The 27467-nt window shown below is 36.4% G+C and overlaps 1 protein-coding gene across 41 annotated transcripts in view; it reads left to right on the plus strand.

Moving 5' to 3' along the window:
- ank2b (ankyrin 2b, neuronal) overlaps positions 1 to 27467 on the plus strand; it is a 186025-nt gene that overhangs the window by 139348 nt on the left and 19210 nt on the right. For 23 of the 41 annotated variants that reach the window (XM_026268115.1, XM_026268109.1, XM_026268103.1 and 20 more), the window contains 13 exons: positions 1980 to 2078; positions 3110 to 3264; positions 3373 to 3584; positions 4009 to 4216; positions 4548 to 4644; positions 4864 to 5092; positions 6523 to 6648; positions 6731 to 6853; positions 7388 to 7420; positions 7938 to 7959; positions 10730 to 15694; positions 16267 to 16344; positions 16842 to 16973. In XM_026268115.1, the coding sequence (XP_026123900.1) occupies positions 1980 to 2078; positions 3110 to 3264; positions 3373 to 3584; positions 4009 to 4216; positions 4548 to 4644; positions 4864 to 5092; positions 6523 to 6648; positions 6731 to 6853; positions 7388 to 7420; positions 7938 to 7959; positions 10730 to 15694; positions 16267 to 16344; positions 16842 to 16973 (6479 nt within the window). The remainder of the gene's footprint in view (positions 1 to 1979; positions 2079 to 3109; positions 3265 to 3372; positions 3585 to 4008; positions 4217 to 4547; positions 4645 to 4863; positions 5093 to 6522; positions 6649 to 6730; positions 6854 to 7387; positions 7421 to 7937; positions 7960 to 10729; positions 15695 to 16266; positions 16345 to 16841; positions 16974 to 27467) is intronic. The other 18 variants (XM_026268118.1, XM_026268120.1, XM_026268121.1 and 15 more) reach the window with 13 other exon arrangements.

A 27467-nucleotide genomic window follows, 5' to 3' on the forward strand; every position in this document is an offset into this window, starting at 1 on the left:
TTAACAGTGCTTTGATGAAATATTGTACAATGTTGTTATGGACTTGTTTGCTGCTTTATTATTCATCTCCAATCAAAATGGCTGGTGTTGCTCCTGCATTTCTGTATTTACAAAGGTTGCAACACCTTAAGCTTTGTTAATTTTTTATTATTTATTTATTTTGCTAAATGGCTTGCAGTGGAATGTAATGTACCAGCAAAAATTGATCTTTCTTAAATTGCTTCATGATTTTATATGTTTTTCCCTTGCTGACTAGCAATTAATTAATGAAAATCTACATATATTGCAATTACAGGGCTGTGTCTGATATTGCTCCACATCCTTATATAGAGCCTTATTTGAGGGGACAGCCATTTGTAGTGTGAAACCATATTGGACATTACAAAGTGCACTTATTTAGTTCAATAATACACCTCAGCAAGTGCACAACCAACTTACACTCAACAGCTAGTCGCTAAAGAATACCCATGCACTGTCGTTGCATCAACTGAAATTCCTCAGTGTCGCAAAAAGATGGCATCTGCATCTTCATATTCTAGTGTTCGTTCATGTGATGTATTCTACACATATGAACCTTCCTTTGGGCAGGATGTGGTCTCAGTAGCTTTCTTTCCTTCTCCCATTTGGGAGGAAGAGCATTTCCTTAATGCTCTGGTCTGCAGACAGTGGGAAAAATAGAACAGAAAATATATAAATTTACTAAACAGGTTACATGGGGTGTTGGGAAGGTTACGATGTAGCTGTGTTCACTTGTTACCCAGCACACAGTTGCTTGCCATGAAGGACAATAAAGAAGCCTTTTACTATGCATCAGTGGTCCAAAACTGTTTTTCAGTTTAGCCATTCTGAAACTGAGAGAACGTACAAGCTTGACTTAATATCAGGGGACCCCTCATGTACCATAGGGGCACATGGTTTAATGGGGAAATTGTTTTAATTAAATGTGTTCTCACAAGCGCCCCCATTATTATTTCAGACAGGGTTACAGACTCAAATTTGTATGTGAAAATCTAGTGTAAAAAAATTAATACATTTATAGGTAAAAACATATTGTAATAAACCTAATTAAGAAATATACCTATACAGTACATATATGTAACCCTGGACCACAAAACCAGTTATATGTAGCACAGGTATATTTGTAGAAATAGCACTAGCCAACAATACACTGTATGGGTCAAAATTACAGATTTTTCTTTTATGTCAAAAATCATTAGGATATTAAATAAAGGTCATTTTCTACAAATATATTTTGTAAATTTCCTACCATAAATATATCAAAACCTAATATGCATTGCTAAAGACTTTATTTTTGTTTTTTTTGGACCCTCAGACTCTAGATATTAAAATAGTTTTACAGTATATCTTCCAAATATTGTCCTATCCTAATAAACCATACATCAATGGAAAGCTTATTTATTCAGTATGTATAAATTCAGTCCAGGGTCAGGGGTCAAATGTATATTTGAATGCAAACAAAATCCCAACTGGAGACTAGCATGAACATGTTTGATCTAAGCAAATAGTTAAATAATATAGTAATTAATATTTGGAACATTTCAGATTTTCTAGGAAAATGAACTTTTGAAAATATTTGTAATAATTATGTCTCCCATGAGTCATTGGAGTTCCAATGAGTTTGCGTGGAAGAGGCTTTTAGCATGGTTTTTAAGAAACTAAACTAGGAGATAACTATAATATTAGTTGCTTATTACATTTATATCAACAACAAAATAATATTGCTGATTTATTTGATGATTTATTTTCTTTAGAAATTCCAGCATTTGACAATAAATCATGCAGAATTTGTCAAAATAATCATATGTATTACAAAAACTAGAGATTTTACAGTTCTTTTCTGATAACCAGAAGGAAAAGCTCTTCTGACTTCTCCATTCTAAATGGAAATGGATCTACACAGGAAACTCGACAATATCCCATCTATGCTCTCTTTTCTCACTGCTGCTATTGGATGACAGTAAGCTCCACCTCCCTACTGCCCCACCCCCTCTGAATGAGGGTGAGAGTTTGGTTAGCCGCATTCTGCAACTGGGCCCACCAGGGACAAAATTTCTGGGGTAGGAGTAACACATAAAACAACCGATGGATGCCAGTCCCACACCCCACTTTATCTTCTTTTAAATTGTGTTGTATTTGGTTGTATTCTGCTTGTAAAGTGTCTCTTTATAGTAGTGTATGGTACCATATGTGCACCTTAGTGTCATTTTTTTTTTTTTTCATTTTAGTCTTGATTACTCATGAGTGTTTCCAAACTTGTTGAAACTGATTAACAAATTGTGGATATACTTACATACATCGCTATCAAAATCTCACAGGTTTGGGAATTCATGATCAAAACATTCCAAAATCACACTATTTGTAGTGATTGTCATACTATTTGTAGTGAAATGTGTTGTTGTAAATCATGTGTTTCCTTTAGCTCCTTTAGATGAATGTTTGTACCCAGCTTTATGTGCTCATCCTTTTTTTTTTATGCCATTTGCTGAGCTACTTTTATTGCAGCATGAATTTCAGTGGTTGTGTGCATTTTTAGATATCAATATAATATGAATATTGCTATATGTGGCAGGTACTTTTTGTATATTTGTGATTATTATTATTTTTTTACTCATTAGGCCTCAGTCTAGTAGGCATGTCCAGTAGAATTTTAATGAAGTATTTAGACTTGCATCAAGAGATATCTGGGCATATCAAGGTGTTTCAGCAATTAAGTTAAAACGAATTGAAAGCCAAGTCCAGTTGCTTTTCATAATATACAATACAATACACATTATTAATGCATAGCCTGCATGATATAAACTTTACTGGCTCCAGTTGATTTTAATCTTTGCAGTTACTATTGCTGAATTAGTGAAAAGTAAATGTAATCGGAAATATCTAATTCCCATTCCTGAATGTTTTTATACCAAATGCATTACATTAAAACAGCAAGATCATTTGTTACAGTGATTTCAGAGCTAAAATTATTAGCTTAACTGTAGATAATATGGTAGATATATAGACTTTGTACATAGAATTCAAAACACATGAACGCACACACTTACACATTTTTATGAATAACATTCTTTAACTTCCTGCTGGGTGTTAGGCCGGTGATTGTGGAGATCCCTCACTTTGCGGCTCTAAGAGGAAAAGAGAGGGAGCTGGTGATCTTACGCAGTGAAACGGGAGAGAGTTGGAAAGAGCATCATTGTGAGTACACAGAAGAAGAGCTCAACCAGATCCTCAACGGCATGGATGAGGGTAAGAAAAAAACACATCATCTACATATAAGCATAGCATTGCATGTCTTATTGGCTGCTCTATACATTATGTACAACATTTTATTTATTTATTTTTTTTTTTTTTTAGGGCTAGACCCACCAGAAGAGTTGGAGAAAAAGCGAATCTGTCGCATTATCACTCGAGACTTTCCACAGTATTTTGCTGTGGTGTCACGAATTAAGCAAGACAGTAATCTGATTGGTCCAGAAGGTGGTATTCTGAGTAGCACTGTGGTCCCTCAAGTACAGGCTGTCTTCCCAGAGGGAGCTCTCACTAAACGCATCCGTGTTGGCCTACAGGTAGCATGGAGATTAAATAAAAAAATATTAAAGTGTAGAATCATAGTGCACACAGCTGTATTTTAGTTTTATTTTATTTTCCTTTATTTGTCAGTAATTGCTGTTAATTTAGCTATAACATAATAATGGTAATGTTTAGGGCTGGTAAGCGATTACAATTTTTAATCTAATTAATTACATGATGTGGTGATTAATTAATCTAATTAATTACACATCAAATTTGGAGAAATTACTCTGAAAAGATCATTTAAAGTCATCAAACAGAGTACATTACAAAAAGTAGGTTCAGAAAGAAATATTTAGTTTGATAAAATTTATTACATATACTCTTTTGGACAACGTGAGAAAATGATGACAGAATTGTAATTTTTGTTCGGGTTTATTATGATAGTTTGTATCATTATTGCCTTTGCTTTTTGGCCAGGCTCAACCAATGAGTATTGATGTAGTGAGGAAGAATTTGGGCAATAAAGCCACATTCAGCCCTATAGTCACTCTGGAACCACGGAGGAGGAAATTCCATAAACCCATAACCATGACCATCCCTGTCCCAAAGAGCTCCGCTGACCCAATCCATGGCGGCTTTGGAGGTGGAGATGTTCCTACATTACGTTTGCTATGCAGCATCACAGGTAAGAAAGTACACAGGAATGTACAGAAACCAAACAAAATGCTCTTCATTCTGTAGGTAGCACAATATGCATCGAAAGTGTATTAAAGGTTAAGCGTAACACTGTAGCACAGTGTACAACTAGTTGCATATGTTAAGTCATGTAGAGCCTATAATAATCTACTTGCACTGAGCTTAATGGTGTACTTCTGATTTGAAATAAAAAGAATTACCATTTTCTGGTTATAAATGTTTATAATATGCCATTGTTGTTATTGTTGTACAAACATTGTTGCTTAATTTATAAACATATTTGAATTTTGTAACCAAAGACCATTTTTTTGCATGTTTAGGTGGGACCACTCCTGCTCAGTGGGAGGATATCACTGGGACTACACCATTAACATTCACCAGTGACTGTGTGTCTTTCACGACAAATGTGTCTGCCAGGTATTTTATCTACAAGCATTGCCTGGTAGAGCATTACTCAGTTTATGTTAAATGCATACTATTATGTATTTTTGATTTAAAAGTATTCCTTGTTTTTGAATTACACATTTTCCCGTTAAAACCTAATCCTCAGTGATGCCCACAATCAAACAAACAGTCAATAAACTAATGAATTAATTGTTTAAATTGCACCAATATCTCCTATATTTTCTTCATTAGATTCTGGCTTATAGACTGCAGGCAGGTTCAGGAGTCGGTGAACTTCGCCACTCAGGTGTATCGTGAGATCATCTGTGTACCTTACATGGCCAAATTCGTCATCTTTGCCAAAACACATGACCCTATTGAGGCTCGATTGCGCTGTTTCTGTATGACTGATGATAAAATGGACAAAACTTTGGAGCAGCAAGAGAACTTCACAGAAGTGGCACGTAGCCGAGATGTGGAGGTCAGTCATGGGTATTGCTACACTGGATTCTTTTTAATATACTTCAGTGTAGCCCAGGTAGATATTTCTCAGTATTGTATTGTCTAAACTAGTGTTTCCCAACCAATTTGCCTTAAATAGTAATTGTTTGGGAGTTTTATTTTTAATGAAGTAATTTCAATTACACATACCTTTTAACCACATTATTTTTGTAAAAAATGTGGCTGGTTTATTTGATCGACAAGCTTCAGGAGACCACACACATTAAATGAAGGTGGAAGTTATTACCAGAAGGGAAGTAATTATCAGCTGGTTCTGACCATTTGGAGCATTCTGAGAAACTACATGCGAATATTATTATTATTATTTATAAAGCCTTTTTAGACTATTTGCAGTGATTTTTTTTTTCTTGATTTTTTTTTAACTACAAATAAAGAGGTGTTCCTTAAATAATGGTATACCATGAATGCTTACATTAATTAATAAACTAATTGGAATTGTTGTTCGGAACTGGAATTCAACAGTTTTTCACGGCTGCAGTGTTAACTGAAACAAAAACTGTAAAGTGTTTAGTAACTTGATGCAACTTGACAGAATAAACTGTCTATTTATTTATTTTATTTTTTTATGAATACTGGTTTACAGCAGCTTCAAGCCCATCTCATATTTATAAGGGAACATTTAAATTACAGAGAATTTGAGATAATAACAAATTTATTGTCTTACAGCTGATCAAATGAATCATCTTGCAATCAGTTGAACTTCCCATAATTATCAACTCTGAAAGTATATTACTTTTGTTGACCACCTAGAATAACAGTACAGTAAAATCACTATTTATTAGTAAGATAAAAAGATTAAGACATTAACTTGTAAGCACAGAGCACAATACACTTTTCTTTAAATACTGTACTCTTTTAAGACTGTAGTTTATTAAAAATATATATATTTTATTCATTCTAGTACATGTGAATTTTAACACACGTCTAACAAGCTGAAAGAAAGAAGGAAAGACAGATAAAAAATGGCTTTGTAGAGACTTGAAAAATATCTATTTCACAGACCTCACCTGAACAAACCATTTTGTAAATGAGTGGGAAACTTAAGCTTTGGGGCAAAGTTTAAATTAGACTAGACAACTACAGTAGATGACTGGTTCTGGTTCTGAGCAGTTATTTAGACACTCTCTTTAGTTTAGGATGTAGCTATCCTAACTTTGTTCTCCTCCCCTCAAATTAGTCAACATGTTATTTTCTTAGTCACATGGTTCGTGATCATCCTGCTCTTGCAGTATATAATTTAGTAATGATTTCTATAAAAAGAATATTATACATTCTCTCCAAAATTGATTACCATCAGCATTTAGGAAAATATTTACCAACCACACATACACACGTTTGAATGCTTTTTTAACAAAGAGACTGTTATCGTTATGTTATGTTGCATTCTAGGTATTAGAAGGTAAACCAATCTATGTAGACTGTTTTGGAAACCTGGTTCCTCTAACAAAAAGTGGCCAGCATCATGTCTTCAGCTTCTATGCCTTTAAAGAGAATCGACTGGCTCTTTTTATCAAAGTAAGTCAACTATGATACATCTGAAGAATAAGAATTTGATTCATACACTGGTTTAACTGCACACTTGGTAAATCACTTGTAGATACGAGACAACGCTCAAGAGCCTTGTGGACGTTTGTCCTTCACAAAAGAACCAAGATCTTACAGGACTTTGACTCATAGTGCAATATGCAATTTAAACATCACCCTGCCAGTTTACTCAAAGGTAAGTTAATGGCCTTTGCTATTACTGACATTACAGAGCTGCAAAGTGCATTGTCCACTGAAATTTCCATTTATTTTGTGTTTTGTCAGCTTTTATGGCAGGTTTGCATGCATTACATTCATTTTGTTGCTGTTATATGATTGTTTCAGGCCACAATATCTACATAGCTTTATATAAGTGAGTAACATTATCAGACATAGATGAAGCACCACAGCATTTAATTAGACTATTACACATATCATTGCTGTGGTTATTTGGAAAGCCTCATCATTAGTGCCACATTTTCCTTCTATTTCTTTATTTTATTTCCTTGTTTAATATTGCAGTGTACTGGGGTTAAAATTGATAAATGCTTTCATGCATTTCTGTTGTACTTAACCCTTGTCACACCTCACTGGCTGGCTTCAGATATGTTCTGTTGCTTTGGTAACTGCTTTGCCTGCTCTCTCTGTCCCCTTCTGTCTCTCTTGTACTTCTGTCCTTTCTATCTTCCCGGCGCTCTCTGCCTCTTTTGCTGCTTTTTGCTCCTCAAAGGAATCAGATTCAGAACAAGAACCTGATGAGGAGGTAACTGCAATTTTGCACTTTAATTGACAAAATGTCTTTTGCTTTCCTCCATTATCTCAGTTTAAAACTCCAGTCTGCAGTCTCACTGGCTTTAATTACAGTATTATGAGTAGTACTAACAGCATTTTGTTAGTGCACAGACAAAAGCTGTTGTGTGAACAGTATTACTTAGAAAATGTTTTGAAACCCTTAGGATCTCATGTATGGCCCCTTAAATTATTATTATTATTTTGATTGTTTGCTTGTTTTTAGTAGCAATGGCTTGATGCATAAAATACATATCATTATAACAGGTTTACACACATTTTCTCATAGCTATATATTGTTTGCTGCACCAGCTGTGATACAGTAGATATAATGTCAGCATCCAGACAACTTATGTGGGGTCAAATAGCATGAAATCAGAAAGTAAATTAGCAGTTTTAAGCTAAAAATATGTATGTCTGTTAATGCATAGCATGTATACAACTGAATTTTCTTCACCTGTTTTTTTTGTTGTTGTTGTTGTTTTTAACAGACAAGCCGGACACTTGAGAAATGTAAGAAGTCTAGTTTAACTAAACTATTTTTTTCTTGCACGGGGCACCTTTCCACTTAACTTACTAACTGAGAATGTCACCACTGTAAAATAACTTACAAAGCATGGTATTAACATTCCAAAAACAATTATTTGTGTCTGAGTGAGTTAACGATTTGCCTGTTGTAAAATACTTTTCTCAGTTAAATTAAAATTAATGTTAGCTTCAGGGTAATGATTCTCAGATTTCTTTCACATTATATTACATTATAAACATAAAGAGTCTATGTAAAATATATAAAATGGGTTCCTTTTGCTATTGAAAAAGCACATTTTAACAGTCAATTTCTATAAGACTTTAAAGGTACACTATGTAACTTTTTTGTTCACAATTTTTTTGTTTACTTTATATGACTTTAGGTAGATTATGAACTTTATATGACTTTAGGTAGATTATGAATACATCTACCCAAACATGTTTTTTGTCTTTTTCTGACTCACTAAGGTACACCTATAATGTTTATATTGGTACTATTTTAGACCGAGCAGGATGCTAAGGAGTAGCACAGTATGCAAAGTAGCTCTGGCTACAGTGTTTTTCACAAGTTGCAATTATTTTGTTTATTAACCTCTAGAGCACAAAAGTTATGTAGTGTCCTTTTAAACATTCTATCTAACATCTATCTTTAAGTGGTAATTAATTGCATTGTCCTATGTTAATTAATATACCCATTTGAGACACAAAAGCACCCATTTTATAATGACTACTCAACCAGTGGTTTTTAAATGAATAGTTCACCCCAAAATTGAACATGTCAAAATTTAACATTGCATCACTTGCATCAACTCTAGTCCATCATTTAAGGTCTTGTGAAGTAAAAAGCTGCATGCATGTAAGAATCAAATCTACCCTTTGTTAAGGCATTTTAACTTCAAACCATTGCTTCTGGTCAAAATACGAGTCCATAAACAATAATAACACTTCCTCCATTCAAAAAGCCCATCCATTGTTGTCTTCTCACATCAAAATCCAGTGACATATTTGTTTTGAATTGCTTTGGACTGATTTTGCTTCTAAACTGTGCTTGATCTTTGGGTATTTCTCTCCTGATTTAGACGAAATGTCTTTTTTAACTAGAGAAAGCAATATTATGTATAGAGGTGGTTAAAAAAGTAAAAACGTCAAAAATGTCTTAATTAGGGACTTATTTTAAAAAAACATGCAGATATTCACTTTACTAGACATTTATTGATGGGCTGGAGTTGTATGGATTACTTGTAGATTATTTTTTTATTTTTGGTGAACTATTCTTTTGGGTCTGGGGAACCATTGCTCTACATGTTTTGTATGTTTCTCTTATCTCACACAGTATAGTTTGGCTCTCTTCTAACAAGCTCATGACCCTAATCTAGTATGTTGAATAAGGGGGAAACATGTGCAGAGCTGTGGTTTCCCATTTTCCTATTTAAGGTGATAGTGAGTGTAGCTTTCTTTTTCATGTAAGAATCATTCTGATCGGTTTATGCATCATGATAGAAGGAGGGGTTTTAAATAGTCACTTTTTATGTACAATGTGAATTTCATTCATACTGTGGTGATGTTTATGTTTTCAACATTGTTTTAGAGCCCTATTCCCTTCCATTGCACAATAACAATCTGCAAAGCAAATTATGATTTCCATCTAAATCTGTATGAGTCACCCTCATTAGTACCTTTTTAGTGCCTTTAAAAAAAAAAAATAAGCCAGCCTAGCAATACTCTTCCCTCTATTGATATGCTGTAAGAATGTACAAAACACTAAAGTGAGCATATGATATAAACCTGTAGCTAAACTAGTCATTGCACAGTTTGTATGCATTTATTTATTAGATGTGTTGCTTTATCAGTTGGATATTAAAATTGTACAGTTTTCTTACTATTGCTTTAGACAATATCAAATCACCACACTATGTAATGTGACCTATAAGTATAGTATACATGAGGTTAATGTTTAGGTATAAGTAAAACTTAGAATCCAGATTTATTTCAACATTTACCTTAGTATACACTAACATGTTAGTTTACTAAGGAAATAACAGCTTAAACAGAGTATTTTGAATGCTGTCTTGTGTGTGTGAATGATTTTTCATAACTGCTCTTTGTTTAACACTATTCATCATTGCCACTACTAATATATATAAACACTTTCAATTATGATTAAAAGAATATAGCTTATGTTGTTTTTCAAATGCATTTATTTCCACATTCTAAAAACACATTTATTTATTTATTTATTTATTTGTCATTGCATTTTAGTTGCATATCACTGGCTTTCTTGAAAAAAAAAAAAAAAAAAAAAAAAGTTAGTAAGTTGCATTCTCTCTTTCTCTCTTTTTCTTTCTTCTGTAGTCATGAGTTCTACATGAGCAATGTCTACTTTGTGTCACTGTTCTTCAGTACATGTACAAGTGTTTGGGTTGGCTTATTTTTGTGTCCCTTTTGGAAATATTGCGTTAGTTTGTTTTTTGTTTGTGTGTGAGTGTGCTGTTGAACCAAATGTGAATAAGCAAGTTACTTGCTTATACTTCTGTTGTCTTTAAGATTTGGTTAGTATTTGCTTTGCAGTTGTTATTTTCCCATGAGTCCTGTAGACTCTCCACCACTCATTATCCCACAATCCACTTAGTTTTTTGTCATCTTGAAGCCTTCTGGTCCTTGAAACTTGAATTTATCCCTTATCTCCTTTTCCAATCTCTGTCCCTTTAATTTAAATTTTGGTTAATTTGCTCCTTAAATGTCACCCAAATGGAAGATGATGAAGACACTGAAACAACTGAAACATCATTCCTGAAAACACAACTAATCCGAGACTCCCCTGCCCTAGCAAGTCCAGATTTACTCTCTGAAGTGTCAGAGATGAAACAAGACCTTATCAAAATGACTGTTATTCTGACTACTGATTCCTCAGAGAAAGCAGGTCCCATGCAAGGGGATTATTTAGATAAGGGGGTGGAGGAGGTGTCAGCAGAGCCTTTTGAGATAATGGAAAAAGTCAAAGAGGATTTGGAAAAAGTTAGTGAAATTCTGAGAAGTGGAACATGTGACAAGGAAGAGTCTGCAAAAACAGACAGCCACCCATATAGGAAGGATGAGGGCTGGGTTCTACTAACAGAAAGTGAAATCGAAGAGGCAAAAATGATGGCTGCATTTGAATCTCAAGAATCACTTCTAAAGGAAGTTCGAGTCAACAGAGGATCACAGAGACCAAAGGGTGCTAGGGACAGGCCTGGCATAGAGACTGGTCCCAGTGGTGAAATGAAGGAATACTTATTGGATGTGTCTGATACATCTAAGCCTGAATCCCAAGAGTCTCCATCACAGCAAAGGTTCACTGAGGTTGTTCTGCGCAGAGGTGGTCGGAAAATAGTCCCAACAGTGGCAAAAGACACTAAGGCCCATACAACAGATGTAAAAAAGCCAATAAGAAGAAAAGGACCTCAAGGACACACAGATGAAACCCACTCATCTAGCACAAAAGAAAGTATTGTTAGTAAAAGCACTGGGAAGTCTTCCGAAGGGCATGCCTTTCTACCCGTCCCTGGAGATCAGAAAAAGTCTCCTGTTTCACCAGTGGTTGAGGAGACACCAATCGGTTCCATCAAAGAGAAAGTTAAGGCTCTTCAAAAGAAAGTAGAGGAAGAACAAAAAGGTCAGAAAAAACAAACAGGCCAAAAACCTCCATATAAAGCAACAGAATCCAAAGCATCTTCTGTTGTGAAAGATCAGAAAACATCAGGCATGAAAAAACAGACTTCTTCACCCCAGAAACAGTCTACTGCTAGGTCAACAGGCTCTGAGCCTGTGAGACTAGAAGAAACCATGTCTGTAAGAGAACTAATGAGAGCATTTCAAACTGGCCAAGACCCCTCAAAAAGAAAGGCTGGGCTCTTTGAGCACACAGGTCCTTCCAAAACAGAAAACACTACAGTGAGTAAACCAGAGGCTATCCTCACAAAGTCACAATGTTTTGCCCAAGCACCCTCACATGAAGACGTGTCTCTTGATGTTTTAAAGCCTGAAGATCACCATGAAGAAAAAGAAGTCAAAAGTTGTCCACACATAAAAAAATCTGAAGACACTGAAAAAGATACAGAAGCAAGTCAAAGGGGTCATCAATGTCCACAGGAAAAGAGTGGTAAGGCTGTGGTTTCTGGAATAGTGTCAGCAGGTCCTTTTACTCACTCAAGCATGGCAACAACAATTCCTCAAAATTCGTCAGATCAGTGCAGAGATCTTTTACCTGACAACGGTACAGAGAACATTGCATTTGATGACAGCTCTGACAGCATTAGACATGCAGCATTGGTTGACTCGCCCAATGCAAGCCTTGCTGAAGTGGAAGCCCCATTGAGTTCTGAGGAAAGTTACAAACATGAGGGCATGGCTGAGACTCCAGAAACAAGCCCTGAGAGCCTCTCATTATCACCGAAAAAAACAGCTCAGTCTATACTTGCAAAGACCTCAAAATCAGTAGCAGTCACTCCTAAAGTCAAGACAAGTAAAATATCTGTTTCCTTTTCTACTGAGATGAAGACAACCAATGAACAGGCATCTGAAACTACAGTTCATCCAGCATTGAGCAAAGCAGTGGATGAACCAACAAAAAGTGAGTCTGTGTCTATTCCTCTTGGAAATAGGGGGCTGAACTTTGAGGGTGAACAAACTTCTGTGGATAAGGACATTGTTTCTGTGTCATCCAAACCATCTAAATCTCGAAAACTGACGAAAAGAACATCTGAAACACTAGAGTGTTTTTTGAGCGATGAGGAATCCTTTGATGGTCAATTAATACCTACCTCTGCTGACTCTCTGGCCTCAAGGGCAGCTACACAGGATCATGGTGGTTTAGTGCTACCGCTTAGACACCAAGATTCAGAGAACCTTAGTCCAGTAGCTGATGATTCTTTTACTATTAGCCACAAGGACTCTTTAGAGGATAGTCCACTGATGGAAGACGACTCTTCCCATAAAACCCCAGACTCTATTGAGCCTAGTCCAACAAAAGAATCCCCATGCCGTGACTCTTTAGAAAGCAGCCCCATAGAGATGAAAACCAACCTGGTTTTTCCCCCTACAGTAGAACAACCCAGTGTGACCACAGGGCCCCTGACATCCTCCAAAGCCCCTGAAATCCCCCCAGACAGTTTGCATAGTAGAATGCTCAAAGAACAGGAGGGTAATGCTGACGATGACGGTTGTGAGCAGACTTCCCTGATGACAAGTTCGGGTAAGAGTCCTCTCTCACCTGACACACCAAGTTCTGAAGAGGTAAGTTATGAGGTCAATCCCAAAACCCCAGACCCCATGGTCCTGATTGTTCCCTTTAAGCCATCAGTAATTCCTGAGGAGACAGTAGAAGATGCTGAGTTGAAGTTTGGCCTGACACAGAGGAAAATTACTCCAGAGGAAGAGATGTTTAAAATGGCTGCCAAAATAAAAACATTTGATGAAATGGAGCAAGATGAAAAAGACAAAAAGGACAATAGAAAAGATAGTGAATCCTTTCAGACCTTGGTAGCGTCTGATGCAAGAGATGAAAGCTTCAAATTGTTTGAACATACATCCAAAAATGAAAGATCCTCTGTGGATGATGTTGGGTTTAGTGAACTCAAACAAGCCTCAGAGATAGCACGGTCTGTTGAACCGATCATTAAAGTACAACCTCCCTCTCCTTTTCCAGCAGGTATTCATAAGAGCCCACAAACATCTGACGACATTCAACAAACCGTGGCCCACAGTGCAGCTTCTTCAGCTGATTCAGCAATGAGGAGACCTCTGTCTGTCTCAGAAAAGCATACCATAATGCCAAACCTTCAAGAATGTCATAGTGAGAAATTTAAGGACAAAAATTATATTGATTCAGAGTTAGTACAGCTAAACAAAACTGCATCTAATAGCAAAAATATAACTGATGAACAAAAAGAGCAAAGCTTAAAAAGATCAAAAGGAAATCAAGAAATGTACAGTCATGAACAGCAGGAGGCGGCAGATAATTATCAAAATAGTCAGGAAGAGTCTAATGTAACAGATGAGATTAAAGGGGATTACATGAGGAATCCAGGGACATTTTATGTTGATATTTGTAGTGACAGCTTAGACACTGATACTATTCCAATTATTATTGGGGAAAAAAAAGAAACATTTAAACCAGAAATATGTATTTATGATGACACAGAGGAAGATGATGCTGAGCAGGAACCTCCTAAGACTGAATCTAGAGGAGTTACAGCAAAAGCAGAGACAGACGCCTGGAATTCAATGCGAGAAGATGATGATGCATTTGCAGCAAGACTCAAAGAGGAAGAGCAAAAAATCTTGGGTCTGGCTGTAGATCGGCATTCCCAAGGGGCGACTCCAGACACAACACCAGCAAGGACACCCACTGAGGATGGTACACCAACAAGTGAACAGAATCCTTTCCTTTTCCAGGAAGGAAAACTTTTTGAGATGACAAGAAGTGGTGCAATAGACATGACAAAAAGGAGTTACGAGGAGGAAGGGTTTGCATTTTACCAAATAGAGCAACCCATTGTAGAGGGCATAGCAGAAGATGAAGGTAATGAACCTGTTAGAGCATCAAATGATGCTGAGAATGAGATTGGTTGCAACCTGTCTTTGCAAATAAAAGCAGATGAGGATGAAGACCTCCTTAAAGAGGCTAAAGATTTATTTGTACATTCTCATGCTGGGGATGATCTGGCTGCAGCTACAAAGTCAGATATTTCAATGGCTAAAACCCCCATTAAATTGGATGACTCTGCCTCAACCAAAATCTTAGAGAAGGACCCAACAATGTTAGAGGTTAAATCAGACAAATTTATGAGTGAGGGACATTTAGTATCTGATCCTGGTTCCTCTGACACTGTAATAGTCAATGTCCAAAAAGCAGTGTCAACAGTTTCTAGATCAGCTCATTCCCAACAAGATCAGGAGTCCTCAGATTCCTCACCAAAAGATCCCCACTCAGTTATAGAACAAACCAAAACCCCTGAAAAGACAGAATCCCAAAGTAAAGCTGTCTCTAAAAGTTACACTGCAGCATCTCAATCATCTAAGGCTAGAAAAGATATGTCCACCTCCAAAGAGGAAGAGGAACCAAAGTCCCGAATCCCTGTTAAGGCAAGCTCCGTCAGGTCTGAATGTGTTGAACCTGCTAAGGGCAAGAAGTCAAAGTTGCCCATAAAACCTCAATCAAGGCGAAAATCTGAGACGGACACAAGCCCATTCTTAACCTCCAGTTTAACAAAGTCTTCCAAAGCCAAGAGCTTCTGTGAAAGTGATTCCACCAAGAAACCAGCCAAAAAGGACCAGAATCGTCCAACAAGCACTCACCTATCCAGCACAACTAAGACTCTTCCATCAAGATTACCAGTCAGGGGAAAGCCTGGTCAGCCAGTTCAAACTTCCACACCAGCAAAACAAAAAAAGTGTCAGCCAAGGGACACAAACAAACAGTCCATTGCGTTTTTTGAAGAGATTAGTCAAGAAGCAGCTAAGGTAGTGGAGAGTTTGGCTCAGGCAGAGAAAGACAAACATGAGGCTGCTGCCTTGTCTGATGATGAAAGAAGCACCATTAATGCCTCAGTAATAGAGAGTGAACCTTTAATTGACATGCAAATGCCTTTCCCTGAGGATTCCTTGGTCATTGAGCCCAGATGGGACAACCCTGTTGAGACCCAGATGGAACGAATCCCTGCTGATAAAGTCCTAAGTCAAGGTATCCCCCATCTCTTGGGGCCCATTATCTCTTTCTCATCTGCCTCAGAACCTCAGTGATAAAAGTGCTGCTTCTCTGTGTTGTAACTAATGCTTCAACTCTTTGTGGTGTTTCTATGATGTATGGGTTATGTTTGTGACTGTCTATTTTCTTTTTATCTGACTTAAATTTCAACATTTATATAAAACCAAATGCATTGGTTAGTATTTATAGTGTTTTTTGTTTGTTTGTTTTTTAGCCAGTAATATAAATTATGACAGAACTGGTTAAATTTTAAACGTGAGTTGTGAGATGCTGTGAGATGCTTAACATTTACAATGTTAGCAAATCTTAGGAGAGTTATTCATAGTATTTATTCATGAGTGATAGTTTAGCTAGTGTTTGCTCACTGCTTGAAAGTTGAAATTAGTCAGAAATGTTGGTTTAAAAACTATAGTTAAAAATATGAATTGACATATTTTTTTACATGAGAAAGCCAGTGACCTTATTTATCTTAACATTAAATGATAAAAAAAAAAAAGTGTTATATTTATGTGCTTATGTGGCTTTTGCTGCTTTGCTGGAATTTGCAGTAGATCCACAGGATGAGGCTGACAGGAAAGAGGGGCGTCTGGCTGTAATAGCAGATCACCTTGGTTTCAGCTGGTCAGGTAAGCGGCTTTTTAAAATATCAATTAACCAGCTTTCCGAGATGCTGTCATTACGCTAATTTGGGTATAGTGACTTGCAAGCAGAGAGCTTAGATGTTGACAGAGTAATACAGTATGTATAAATATACAAAAGTTAGACAGAAAGTATTTATATAAACTTTAAACAAGTGCCTATGGTTTCAAAACATCTGGGCACCACTGCTCCATACTGACATTTTTTTAAAGGTCAGTATGTAGTACAATACCTAATCATACGGTTCAAGAGTCACCCAGCAATAATAGAAAAGACATTGTAGTTAAAACAGTAGAATTGTTGAAGATGTTGGATTAATTTTTCATTGTAGTTGCATTTGTTTGCAATAATTGTCATGCCTACATTTTATTATTGTAAACTTATTTCAACACATGCCTTGCAGTTAGGACACTTTTGTTTCATAATACTTTGTTGGTCTGAATTGAATACATGATTTATTACCAATGTGTTTTTGTTCAATCAGAATTGGCTCGAGAGCTTGAATTCAGTGAGGTACAGATCAATCAGATAAGAAATGAGAACCCAAATTCTCTACAAGACCAAAGCCATGCCCTCATAAGGCTATGGAAAGAAAGGGAGGGTAAAAATGCTACAGGTAAGATAACTGATCATGTGTTTTCCTTTAGTTTATATCTATATTTGCATTACTCTATTCACGAGATAGTAAACATTTTTAAATTGTAGATCAGTTAATTTAAATAATTAAGCTTTCCACTAAGCCAGCACCAATGTGTGGCATCCTTTCTGAATTATTTTCTGTAATTAATTCAGCAGCAACTGCTTAAAAGACAGAATTACAAACCCGATTCCAAAAACCTTGTGACACTGTATAAATTTTGAGTAAAAAAAGATGTGGAATAATTTACAAATCTCATAAACTTATATTTTATTTACAATAGAATATAGATAACATATCACATGTTGAAAGTGAGACATTTTGAAATGTCATACCAAATATTGGCACATTTTGGATTTCATGAGAGCTACACATTCCAAAAAAGTTGGGACAGGTAGCAATAAGAGGCCGGAAAAGTCAATTATACATATAAGAAACAGCTGGAGGACCAATTTGCAACTTATTACTGTAGGTCAATTGGCAACATGATTGGGTATAAAAAGAGCCTCTCGGAGTGGCAGTGTCTCTCAGAAGTCAAGATGGGCAGAGGATCACCAATTCCCCCAATGCTGCAGCGAAAAATAGTGGAGCAATATCAGAAAGGAGTTTTTAGAGAAAAATTGCATTGCATTGAAGTTATCATCATCTACAGTGCATAATATCATCCAAAGTTTCAGAGAATCTGGAACAATCTCTGTGAGTAAAGGTCAAGGCTGGAAAACCACTGGATGCCCATGATCTTCGGGCCCTTAGATGGCACTGCATCACATACAGGAATGCTACTGTTATGGAAATCACAACATGGGCTCAGGAATACTTCCAGAAAACATTGTCGGGTGAACACAATCCACTGTGCCATTCGCCGTTGCCGGCTAAAACTCTATACTCAAAAAGCCATATCTTAACATGATCCAGAAGCGCAGGCTTCTGAATTTTCTCTGGGCCAAGGCTCCTTTAAGCCTTTGACGCTTACGATCACACCGGTGTGGTCAGTCTTGGCTGGTCCCTAAAACGTATGATCACACCGGTGTGATTAGAACTTTCAGTGCAACACGTCATTAACTGCTAAATTTAAATCCACTGTCCCGCTTCGGCTGGCACAGAGCCAGATCTGACGCGCTGAGCGCTTGTCATATTATCAGACAAATTGAGTATTTTCAACCATTTAATGCATATTTAAAGTTTCAGACATTTAAATACACATGAGTGCTAGCAAAAACATACATTTACAGTTTGTAAAATATACACTGATGTCTGTGGAAAAGGCAAGAATGATCCATACAAATATAATCTGCCGACATGTTTTTATTAATATCATATAGAGATTGTGTAGGTAACTGAAGTTTACTCTGCTCTTCTCTCAGTTTACCGCTGACTTACTTTTATGTGTTTTCGGGAGGAGAGGATGAATTTGCGTGTTGTAAATCCCATAGATCGGATTCAGCGCAAACTAACATGGCGGCGCCCATCACCTGGTATAGATCAACTAACACGGTCGATATAAAAGTGTTGAAACTACCAAATATATTTACTTGCACATATTTCAGAATCGGGAAATCTGATATTTCATAATATAGTGAGCATGTTTTGGGAACATTTGTAATAAAACTGGAAAAACGAAACAAAAGCGATCCATGTGTCATACAGATCTATTGCGGCTGTGTTGTGTCACATGACAAGCATGATGCGTCGCCATGGAAACAATAAGGTGATACATTCAAAAATAACGGTCGTCTAAAAAAACTCATGCCGAGGGCTAAGCTAGAATATTTTAAACTCACGTGCCAAAGGGTTAAAGTGGACTGTGGAAAAGTGAAAAACTGTTTTGTGGCCAGACGAATCAAAAATTTGAAGCCTGCATCTCTGATGGTATGGGGTTGCATGAGTACGTGTGGCATGGGCAGCTTACACATCTGGATAGGCACCAACAATGCTGAAAAGTATATCCAAGTTCTAGAACAACATATGCTCCCATCCAGATGTCGTCTCTTTCAGGGAAGATCTTGCATTTTCCAACATGACAATGCCAGACCACATACTGCATCAATTACAACATCATCGTTAGAATAGAAGAAGGATCCGGGTACTGAAATGGCCAGCCTGCAGTCTAGATCTTTCACTCATAGAAAACATTTGTCACGTCACAAAGAGGAAGATGTGACAAAGAAGACCTAAGACAGTTGAGCAACTAGAAGCCTGTATTAGACAAGAATGGGACAACATTCCTATTCCTAAACTTGAGCAACTTGTCTCCTCAGTCCCCAGATGTTTGCAGACTGTTATAAAAAGAAGATGGGATGCCACACAGTGATAAACATGGCCTTGACCCAACTTTTTTGAGATGTGTTGATGCCATGAAATTTAAAATCAACTTATTTTTTTCCTTAAATAATACATTTTCTCAGTTTAACGTTTTTATGTCATCTATTTTGTATTCTGAATAAAATATTGAAATGTGAAACTTCCACATCATTGCATTAATTTTTATCCAGTGGTTATTTATTGTAATGTCCCAACTTTTTTGGAATCAAGTTTGTAATTTTAATTCAATAAACTTTATACAAGGAAAGGACATTTTTGGTTAAAAAACAACCCAGCACCCAAAACAGCACTGAATTTGAAATTATCAGCTATTTCGTAATGAACATGGAACTTTCTAAACAGAAACACCTTTTGACCTTTGTGGAATCATTAAAAAATCTAACTCCAGACAGTCTGTAATCAAAAAGGAAAATCAACAGAGCCTGTGTCAAAACAAGATCCAAACCACAGTGGCAGATTTGATACCTGCTCTGATGACTTTTTTTTCTGATATAGTCTTTGTCGGAATATCGTATGACTATTTTAGTGCAGCATGACAAATCTGCTCTGATACAAAGAGCACCAGCAACCAACTATCATCTTTATCCACGCTGTACAGAAGTGCCAAAAAACAACTCATGTTAAATAAATATTTTGCAAGAAACATGCAACTGTATGTTTCAATATCATGGAAATAGAGAGGACAATATTCTGTACCGTAGATTTATTTTATTTTTTCTTCCGTATTCTGACACTTAACTCACCATTGTTTTAAACTGATTTACTAAATGAGGAAATATGTAATATAACTTATTTTTAAAGGTGCCACAGAATGCAAAAATCTATTTTATAAGCTGTTTGAACAGGTGTGTGGCCGCAGTGTGTGAAAACAACCAGCCTATAATGGTAAAAATCCAGCCAATCATTGTTTTATAATCCCAATAATTCATAAACAGTCTCTCCACATGAGCAGTTCCAGATTTCTCAATACTATGACGACATAGCGGGGTAAATCCAGCCCATTTGTGCAAGTAGGGCTCGCTGCAGCCTGCGGTGGACATCCAACCCCGCCTACATCCAAGTGTGATGTCAGAAGTCATGCCCATCCTTGACACAACCCCGCCCACGTGCAAGTGTGACATAAAATACGTCACCTCATGTGATTTCACCATTATTTTTCTAAAAATTGATCCACTTATCATAAAGTGTTAACATTTGAATGATAGAATCAACAGTTCCCCATATGCAGTAGGCTACACATACTTAGACTAAATAAAGATTGCATTGTTAGATTATATAAGTAACATGACATTAACCTTCAGGCCTTGTTCATCACAACTTGATATGAAATGTGTCCAGGTCCTCCACATACTTAAAGATGAATGAAAAAGGCATTTTATATAAATATAAATTTTTATATTTACTATTTTACAAAAAATAATTACATGTACAATTTTACAAATAAATATTATTAAACCACCAGTCAAAAGTTTTTGAACATTAAGATTTTTATTATTTTTTGAAGTCTCTTCTTTTCACCAAGCCAGCATTTATTTTGTATCCAAAATACAGCAAAAACAGAGTAATGTGAAATATTTTTACAATTTAAAAGAACTGCTTTCTATTTGAATGTATTTTAAAATGCAGTTTATTCCTGTGATCAAAGCAGAATTTTCTGCATCATTACTCCAGTCATCAGTGTATTAAGATAATAATGATGATGATGATGATGATAATAATAATAATAATAATAACTCATTTTAATAGAAATATAGATTTTTTTATTTCAAATAGCAAAAATATTATACAATTTTTTTCAAATTGGATTGTTTTTGCTATATTTCGGATTAAATAAATTCAGGCTTGATGAGCAGGAGAGATTTCTTTAAAAACATAAAAAAATCTTAATGTTCAAAAACTTTTGACTAAGGTCAAGGTCGTTTCAGTGCAAAACTTGAAATTTATCAGAATGGACATGAGCGGTGGCTACGATCAAATCTCATTTCAATTTCTCATCTCAATCGCAAATTTCTGAATTACCTGAACTTGTGCACTGCATTGTAAATATGGTTAAGAATTGTAGAATGACAGAATTTTGTGCATTTTTTTTTTTTCCTCTGACCATCTGTGAAAGAAGAAAATCTGAAATTAAGTCTATAAAAGGAATAAAATAAATAGGAATCAAATAGGATCTCACAAAATATATAATGGGCTATAATATAAATAACAGATTAAAAAAAGGAGAAAAAACACTGTGCAAGTATAGGCTACGCTAGTTTTTAATTAATTTAATCCATTTGATCACACAGGCCCCTTATGCACATACAAACAACATTAGTTCCACCATTGCCTAACATTTCAGCCATTCATCATCAATCTAAAATGTAGTTAACCAAACATAAAAGTTACTGTTTATTTTAAAAGGTCAGCGTGCTGCACCCAAACAAACATTTTTGCGTATGTGCAGGATTTTACACGGATATTAGAACATGAGTGAAGTATAAAGCCATGTTTAGGCTACATAATGAATAATAGTTATGTAAACAAATGTTAGGGGAGAGCGGGGTCGAAAGTAACGTGGGACAAAAGTAACAAAGCTATTTTCTCTGAGCCTATTACTACATTTGCATGCCAAGCTATGCCAGCATGTTCAACACGCAACCCTTCACAGAGCTGAGAAATATCACGTGATTTCGTCATCATTTCCCGCAGTTAGGTCCGTAAAACTGTTTTTGACAACAAAAAGTAAATTATTGAAGCTGCAATTTTTTTTAATTAGTTGTGTTGTGTTGTTTTTGTTGTTTCATGTGTCACAGTAATGATCAATCTACAGGTTATTTAGTGCTTTAACACATCCTAAAGTTTGCATTATCAAAGTTTTTTAGTATAAAAGTAAATCAGGTTTAAATGTCAGGAGTTTCTGGCGGGACGAAAGTAGCAGTTGTTACTTTTGTCCCGCTACAGTGACAAAAAGTATTTATTTTGTTCCGGTACATGGTATTCTGTGAATTTCTGTGTCTTGCATCATTTATTAAAATGTTAATGTCATATTATACCAAAAGTATATGTCTGAGTGAGGTTCAGAAAGACAGACGGAGGTATGGTTTTATCCAGATGTTTATGAGAGGGCATTTCTGGACATAGAGGAACATCTGGGCAGCTCCTACCTCATATTTACCTTAGTTATGTTTAGGTTTTAGCCATATCTTAGCCTTTACACCTCCACCTATGAATTTGCAGTGTTTCCAGATGTTTTAATGCACATTTTCGCGCATAAAAAAAATCAATGGAAACATGAATTGGCCTACTGTTACATTATGTTTAGGATTTATATTATGCTAATATAATTTAATTATTATATTGTTAATTCTAATGAAATTTTTTTTTATAAAAATATACTGAAAAAAAATCAAGTTTGTACAGTCGGGTTTTGAGACATTTGATGAAACTTAAATTTAAAATAAAAATGTAATTTAATATTTTTTTGCAAAAATAAAGGTCAAAATATGTTTGCAGTTACATATTAACAAGGTCATAGTCAGGTTTACTTAATAAAAATAAGAGTAACAGAAAAAAATCTAGCTTATATTGTTGTGTTACTTTTGACCCACCTGTGTATTACTTTCGTCCCAACCGATGGGGTCGAAAGTAACAATGTGCCACTTATGTTCAAAGTGAAATTATACTGAAGTCTTTCTACATTTCTACAAAATACCACCTGGTATTATTAGACCACACTTATGAGTTACTGGCCACAGCAGAAATATATCTCTGTCTACAACATTATATTTTAAAATTATATTTTCTGAAAAATTGTACTTTCACCCCTGCTCTCCCCTACAAATATCACAAAAATGGAAACATTTGGATTCTTGTGGTGTGAGACAGGCTCATGAGCACAATGACATTTCAGTTTTGCTTGACATTTATACTGTTTATAATGAATGCCACTTAGCCTAATTTGTGTTTTATTTTATAGTTTAATGTATTCTTTTATAATTACTGTTTTCATTCTTGTTTTGTTCTGAATACCATTGAATTTAAAATACTTGTTGTAGTGTGAGGGGAACTAAATAGGCTGTATATATTTAACAGTATTTTAAATATAGGCCTACATATAAATTACATAAATCAATGTAGCCTAATAGCAATTACAAGGTTAACAGGAGTATTTGGAGTAAGATGAATTTCTCTTTCATGAGATTATTTCTTCTTTTTGGTCAGGTTTCATTTCTCTGTGTTGTAAACACACTAAAGTGGGACAAACACACACACACACACACACACACACACAAAAAAACAGTGTTTTGGCTCATACCCTAAGTAGGGTTGGGAATCATTAGAAATTTTCCAGTTCTGGTTCTGCCTAATGGTTCCAGTTCTGATTCCGGTTCCATTAAAATCATTAAACAATGTTGAGTAATGCTAGTCCATCAATGTTTTTTTTTTAAACTATCAATAACATTTTGCTATTTAAGCAGGAATAAGCTGGTTGGCCAAATAGTCTCTTGAGGTCTTAGACACATTGTTCATTTCCCTAAATTAATGAAATATAAACTGTTATACTTACAACCATGTACACAATTAATAATGTAATCAGGAGATGGTGTGATGCAATGAGTGGTTTCCCCATTTTAAATTCCCCATTAGCAGTCTATTTATTTAGTGGTCCAAGTTGAAGTCAGTATGTATATTTATGACAATATGGGACAAATTGACAAGAAAAAGCAGTTATTTTAAATAGTAAAAATATTTCACAATATTACTGCTTTAGCAAATGCATGTATTTTGGATCAAATAAATGCAGGCTCGGTGAGCAGAAGTTCAATTATTTACAAAAACAAGAAAAATCTTACTGTTCAAAAGCTTTTGACTGGTATCGTGTCACGTTGAAATATATAAATGAACATCACATACCTAGCATTTCCAAAGTGTATATTGTTTATGTGCACTAAAGGACATAAAATAATAATAATGATATAAATAAAAAAAACTCCTGGCATCATGAAACATTTGGATGATGTGAAACTTCATAATGTTTCACTTGATTATAGATTTAGTCAGCACACAGAGAATGGGGCAGGCAGCAGAGAATCAGAGTCGGTATAAACAAACCAAAGGTCAGACATGGAAGGAACAAACACAGGGAAAAACGCTCTGAAATGTCAGACAGGCTAAACAAGACTTTGCCCTTAATGAGAGTCCGAACACAAACACGGTGGAGTGGTAATGGGGAACACCTGGAGGTGATTAGTCTTAAGCATGTGATTCTGGGGAATGGAGTGGGAAATGGAAATACGAAATGCCAGAGTGCTGAGTGGAGTGTCCTCTATAGAGGTTCATGGGCACTCCAGCTGATGATCGTGACATTGACAGTAAAAAAAAACAAAAAAACACTTGAACAGTCTCACTGCTTTGGTTGCTGTCATGTGGGTATTTACATATTTTGCAAGCTTCATGTTGTCTATTATAATATCAATAGCATGCTCAGCGCATGGGTGTGGTCGCATAAGATATAATTAAAGGGGGGGGGGGAATGCTCATTTTCACTCAATATCCTGTTAATCTTCAGTACCTATAGAGTATTACTGCATCCTTCATAACTCCAAAAAGTCTTTAGTTTTATTATATTCATAAGAGAAAGATAGTCTGTACCGATTTTTCCCGGAAAAACACGACCGGCTGGAGGCGTGATGTGTGGGCGGAGCTAAAGAATCACGAGCGCCAGTAGGCTTTTGCGTTGAGAGCGTTTGGAAGTTTGTGACATTACTGTGAGAAAAAAAAAAAAAACATCATCCAAAACAAACCATGGCTAACAGTCAGATTGAGCCGTTTATTTATGATCTAGAATCAGATCCCGATGCTGAAACTGAACGATAGCAGCAGCAGCAACGACTCGCTCCGAGCGGGACTCGAACCCGGGTCTCCGGCATCGGAGGTGGACGCACTAACAAGGAGGCAGATATATTTTAAGCAGTTTTACTCACCGCCTGCGGTTCCAACACACGATCGTGACCCTTTTTCGTTGGGATTGCATCATCCTTAAGAAATAAATGATATGCAAATCCGTCGTCAAACTGGGCCTTGTTTGTAAAACAAGCATCTTCGAAATGCAGGGAACAAACAAAAACACTTGCACAACTCCGTTGATGCTCTGTAAAAATAAGCTCCATCCACTGGTCCCTTAATGCTGTTTTTTTTTTTTTTTGGTAATCTGTGCAGGGTTGTCTTGCCCTGGCAACAAAAAACACACTTCTTTTGTGACTTTTCGCGACGCTCTCGCTCTGATCAGTGAATGAATGTCTGTGCTCAGCCTCTCAGTGCTCTGCTATACGGGAGCGCGCGCTCTTCAGGCAGACGTGCCCTTAGGACCCATATAAGGAAATGCCGTTCCATCTAACATCACACAGAGCCATACTCGAAAAAAACTTTCCGAAACTTGTGACAAACCGGAAGGAGTATTTTGGGAACAAAAATACTCCTTCAAACGTACAACTTAATTTTTGAAACTTTGTCCATGTTTAGCATGGGAATCCAACTCTTTAACAGTGTAAAAAACTCAGTATGCATGAAATAGCATTTCACCCCCCCCCCCCTTTAAGGGAGACGTAAAAGACTGGACATCGCATTGTTTTCATATGGATTACTTTATAACATCATTTTTGTTTTTGATAATACTTTAATATAATAATATATAATAATATTTCATAAATGCACAATGTTTTGTTGTTATTATGTGTGAATACAAATAAAAGTATACCCTTTACAGATTCGATTGATGTATTGCTCTTATCTGTACGATCAAAACTGAAAGTTTAATTTAAGTTATTTTCGGGGTTATCAGGAGAAGATTCCACAAAACGCAAATCTGTGTTGAACTCCAGAGGGTTAATGAGAAATGGGTGTTTTTGGGGTGTAACGTGCAATAAACCAAACAGAGTCTCATCTCCCATTTAGTTTAAGAGCCAGTTGCACTTGTGCCATGAAGGATTTGCTATTTACATGGCAGAACACCGATGAATTGCATTACAGAGAGGAAGTGGCACAGCTGACTAAATGGCATGGCACTAATAAACTGTCCCTGAGAAGGTAGCACAGAGTGAGTAGAACAAAGGAGGTTGTGATGGACTTAAGCTTGACTGTGGAGAGAGTCAGCAGCACAATTCCGGGTTATGCACATCACAGAAGATTTAACCTGGACCACCAACACCATGTCACTCTCCAAGAAGGCACAAAGGGCATACACTTTCTCCGCTGGCTGAAAAGAGCAAGTCTGCCTCCACCCACCCTCACCACATTCTACAGGGGCACAATAGAGAGCATGCTGACCAGCAGCAAAGATCATCGGTGCCCCTCTCCCATCCATCCTGGACATTTTCCATACACAGTGCTCCAGCAAAGCCAACAGTATGGTGAAGGCCCCCACCCATCCCTCCCATAGTCTCTTCCAGCTCCTACCATCAGGAAGATGGTACCGGAGCATCAGAGCCCACTCTGCCAGACTGCTCAACAGCTTTTTCCCCCAGGCTGTGAGAGCCCTGAACTCAAATCACCCTGCCCTCCTCTGAAACTCCACACAACCCCTCCATCTGCTGAACCCCTCCCAACACCCCCATAACCTTACCTCTAACCTAACCTTACCACAGAACGCCTATATTAACGTTCTCTTTAAATAACAAAGAAAAAACATTGCAGCAGACTATAGACCAGGTTTGAGTCTATGGCGCAGTCTGTTTTCAGTTCATCAAAATAGCAATGCACCTGAGCACACCTCGTTTTCAGACAAGCACGCCCCTAAGCGCACAAATGGGTGCAAATGCATTTGCTATTTAAACAATGTGGCACAGGATGGGAAAGTTAGAACTGTGTCGGGATGAAAATAGCAAAAACACTTGCACCGCACCATGCTGCACATTGTGCCGGTTGTATGATAGGGCCCTAAAAGTGGCAATTTCAACAAACTATAAAAAAATTTCCATGGGGTATTATAAGATGAAACTTCACTTTCACACTCTGGGGACATCAGATAACAATTTAAAATACTGTTTGCATTCTGTGGCACCTTTAAGTATTCAGACTTATAATATTTGGTTGAAAATTGGGTGAAAAATTAGACATCAGACATGTATAATGAAATATATTTCACCACCATATTTCACCACCAATACATCA

The sequence above is a fragment of the Carassius auratus genome, chromosome 7 (assembly GCF_003368295.1).
Source record: "Carassius auratus strain Wakin chromosome 7, ASM336829v1, whole genome shotgun sequence".
NCBI classification, from domain to species: domain Eukaryota; kingdom Metazoa; phylum Chordata; class Actinopteri; order Cypriniformes; family Cyprinidae; genus Carassius; species Carassius auratus.